This window comes from Filobasidium floriforme (assembly GCF_021052385.1).
Source record: "Filobasidium floriforme strain CBS 6241 chromosome Unknown HD553scaffold_39, whole genome shotgun sequence".
Lineage (NCBI taxonomy): Eukaryota > Fungi > Basidiomycota > Tremellomycetes > Filobasidiales > Filobasidiaceae > Filobasidium > Filobasidium floriforme.
This window is the reverse complement of record NW_025763660.1, coordinates 12069-15959: the sequence shown is the minus strand read 5'-3', so window position 1 is coordinate 15959 and position 3891 is coordinate 12069. Positions and strand designations below refer to the sequence as shown.

The 3891-nt window shown below is 51.0% G+C and overlaps 2 protein-coding genes across 2 annotated transcripts; both read left to right on the top strand.

Annotated features, from left to right (window-relative positions):
• Positions 1-6: 6 nt before the first annotated feature.
• HD553DRAFT_327372 (uncharacterized protein) lies at positions 7-2021 on the top strand (the record flags this gene model as incomplete). The annotated part of the gene is made up of 6 exons (XM_046181816.1): positions 7-168; positions 380-643; positions 733-959; positions 1070-1115; positions 1206-1296; positions 1723-2021. 6 exons carry the CDS (start codon positions 7-9, stop codon positions 2019-2021), a joined length of 1089 nt encoding a protein of 362 aa, XP_046032331.1.
• A 525-nt stretch (positions 2022-2546) lies between these two features.
• On the top strand, positions 2547-3616 carry HD553DRAFT_170476 (uncharacterized protein). The gene is made up of 2 exons (XM_046176893.1): positions 2547-3117; positions 3184-3616. The coding sequence occupies exons 1-2, from the start codon at positions 2620-2622 to the stop codon at positions 3562-3564; spliced, it is 879 nt and encodes a 292-aa protein (XP_046032330.1). The 5' UTR covers positions 2547-2619; the 3' UTR covers positions 3565-3616.
• Positions 3617-3891: the final 275 nt, after the last annotated feature.

Genomic DNA, 3891 nt, shown 5'->3' with positions numbered 1-3891 from the left:
TGCCTGATGCTCCTAGTGTTCCTGAAAAAGTCAAGAGCGGTCGATCAGACGCAAGGCCAGCCTGTTTCATCTCGATCGGTCACTGTGATCGATACCGGTACTGAAACATTCCTCGAGAACAGAGTTCGACAATATTGGACTGAAGAACAGCAACAGACTGTTATCCAGGTACTTCTTCCCTCGGACGGCGCCCTCGCAAATCGCTCACCGAGCCTTCCGTCTACGGGCGGGCCCCACTTTACAGACGCTTCGCCGCATCCAGAACTTTTTTGGCATATCCTGGAACATCCTCTTGCGTTACCTGGCTAGTCTCTTTTCCTCCTTTTTTCTAACGTTTATATCATATTGACGTGAGTAGTATTTGCTTTCTTTGATACAGGTCGAACCTATCCCCGACAGCATTAGGGATCACTTCACGACCGTGGTCTGCCTGTCTATAGGCACTGATCTTGGGTTCGCCACAACTTCATCCATCGACGAGCCTGTGGTCAGAGGGATTGCAGAAGCGCTGGCAGATGGAAGCTTTCTCGATATCTGTTTCCCGAACCTCTCCACCTTCAATCCGAGAACGAACATGGCCCAATCGGTCGTGCTAGAAGAGGTATTTCAGGAAGGGCGGATCTGCCTCGAGCTCTACTGGCAGGTAAGGCAACACGAACCTTCTCTCCGAATCATGTTTCTTCTGATATCGCCTTAACAGCATGGACTCACGCCTCTTCGTCTTCCTGACAGGTATGCGCTCGACTTGCATCTTCTTCGGCCCCCGTTCGTCCTACGAAAGGCAACCAAGCCATCTCCGCCATCCACATATGGGAGCAAATGTACAAACGATATCCTAGGTTGCAAAGCGGAGCATTGACTATCATCGACATCGAGCTGTGCGATGTTGACTGGCTGGACGGATGGCCGATCCGATTCATGACCATGAACATTGCTCAAATCCTCGGAAGAGAGCACAGGTAGGCAGTCCGCCTTTCGATTTTCGCGCTCAATGTCTAAGCATAGAGACGGAGGATCGGCGAAAGATGATCGATTGATGCTGATGAATACTGATATCAGCTTTGTGCAGGCGAGTCTGGCTCAATTCGCCCATAGATGGACATATGACGAAAAAGGTATGTTTCCAATCTAGCTTCACACCGTCTCTTCCATGGCACGTAACTAAGTTTGATTGTGCACGGGTGACATGACATGCGATGATAAAGGCGACAGGATCGTGGACGACAGACTTGGACTCTATAAAGATGAGGGGATGGACCTCTAGCGTGAGGAAGACCCTTTGTTTCCTGGTTCATCGTATGTCAGAATACACGAATCCGACTCCGAAACTAGAGAAGGGCAGTACTGACAGATCCGCTTCCTCTTTTCCTTTTCGGTCCCACCGTCGTTCCTCTTCCTCTTTTCCCCGACCTTTTCCTTCATCCCCTGAAGCCGTTGAATGATACCGTCATATTCTGGATGGGCGTTGTAGTTGGCTCGCAGGATCATCAAGAGATGAGGGGGTTGATCTCTGGTGGCGTGAAGGACCCGAAAGAAACTCTCGATAGCTTCGCTCTTCAGTTGTTCGTCTGCTTTGTCGATGTAGCACAGCTTGCCTTCATATACAAGATAATCAACACAAGATAATCAAACATGAGGGGTCACGAGCTTGCGGCATCTCAGGCTTACTGATGAATTCCCCGAGAACTTTCCACACCGCTCTTCCCTCCTTTCCATTTCCAGCCAGAAAGTACGTTTCCACCGCCAATAACTCCATGACAGTTCGACTCGAAGTTTCAGAGGATTTGAGTACATGCGCAGGCATAAAGCACACCATCCTGCCAGCCGAACACGCTTGGCATATCTCCTGTAAAGATCTAGCTGATGGGCCAGGTTTTGCGTACGGACATACGGGACGGACGTACGCTATCTTTCTGGTATCGGCAGGGTCTATCGCTGAGGGTACAGGCAGCACATGCTTGTGGCCTCCCCATCTTTGTTGTATATTCCAGACGTTTGTGATGTATGGTGATGTATGGTGATGTATGCTGAAGGGTGGTTCGAACTTGTTCAGGAGGTGATGATCAAATCTCGTCAGATTCGAGGCTAGAACATGCTTCAACCTCTTGATCGATCGAGCGACGTTGAGAATAAATGACGAATCGCGATCTCGTGACTCCCTTAACTCTCGCTCAGCGCCGATCAACTAGCAACATCAATAGTCGACCAGCGAATCTCTTCAAAGACTCTACAACAGACCATTCCGTAAACGACAAGTCTAGCAAGTCTCATCTAGATCGCATATCGTGAATGAGTAATACGTCGCTAGCGTATATAAAACCGGGAACACCTCGTGCGTCTGCCCCCGTCGACAACGCCAGTCTCACCAAAGTCACTTGGGTGGACCCGCACGAAAACGACCCGGTAGAAGCAGCCAAGGACGACGACTGACTCTTCGAGAGACCCAGCGCAAATCATCTCGAGATTGACACCACTGAGACCGGAACCAGGACCAATCTGTCGAGTGTGTTGCCTCAAGGTAAGAGAACCGCCCGACTCAGAACGTACTGGCAGCGTGAACGCTAAGCCCGTGTCCTCCGTCCATCTACCTTTCTCGTACCCGACCAGCCTGTATCAGCCATGACGAAGCCCAAGCCTCTTCCAGCAAGCGCAACGTATCGTATCAAAGCGACTGAAGAGGCCGAAATTCTCCGGAAACGTCTCAACGCTCTCCTTGCCATCCCAAAGGAAGGCTCCCGAGATGAAGTTCAAGCGATATTGGCTGCCGCAGAGAAGATCGGTGACAAGATAGAGGTAGAGGCAGGAGAAGTAAAGTACGAGGACGACGACGAGGAAGCATATAAGGACGACAGCGACGAAGCAGATGATTTAGAGGACGAGGAAGATTCGGATGAGGGGGACGACCAATCGGATTACGGAGAGAATGTAGCAGGTGATCCCTCCGATGACCAACCGGATCGAGACTCCCCGCCTCCCTACAGCTACGAAGCCATCGGATTTCTCGGGAACGTGCCAAGAACCACCAAAGAGCTGGTTGATAACGCTATAGGGAGGTACTCCAGCGAAGCCATTGAATGGCTCGATTGGTGGTTGGATCATAATCCTCCTACGCCTGAGGTGAGCATCGAGACCTCGCTGATGCTGTGTCGAACATTGGGATAACCGATCTTCCCTGTTCCGTAGGCTTCACAGGCGGCACACGAATCTTACCCTTGGATCATGAACACGTTGGCTTCATACAATACCCCGTTCCGTCTAGAGCCGAATCCCGAAGGCCCCCAACGCTTACGACACGAAGGCTGGAGCAGTTTCTCCCACCATCTGCTTCAGGGCAACCGATTCGAATCGATCCATGCTATTGCCTTCACCTTGAACCCCACGCTCGCTGAAGCCTATGTCGACCAGAGTCAAAGAGGAGAAGGGTTCATTCCGGCCGAAACCATTCTAGACTGCCTCCAATCGGACAAGACGCTCCTCGATTCATGCGGTATTTATGGACTGCGGATCAACACTCAGGCTACGGCTCCACTCTACATCGGCAGGAGCGTCAATATATCCAACTGACTGAAAGAGCATGTCAACAAGAATAGAAATGGAGTTAACCGTTTCGTACGGGCTGCAAAATCATCCTCGGATTCGTCTCAATGGACTTGCTGTTACGGGATCATCACGTGAGTCGACTACCGACACACAGGCTCGATCTACGGACATCAGCATACACCTAAGTCCGGCTCGACGAGGCGAATCCGATTCCCTCGGAGCAGATTCGGTCGCCCCTACCATTCGCCTTCACCATTCACCGAAACAACAAACCTTCCCGACACATATCACAAACAGGTACAGGGACCTCGAGGTACACGACACTCTACTCAGGACCTTGACAACCTTACT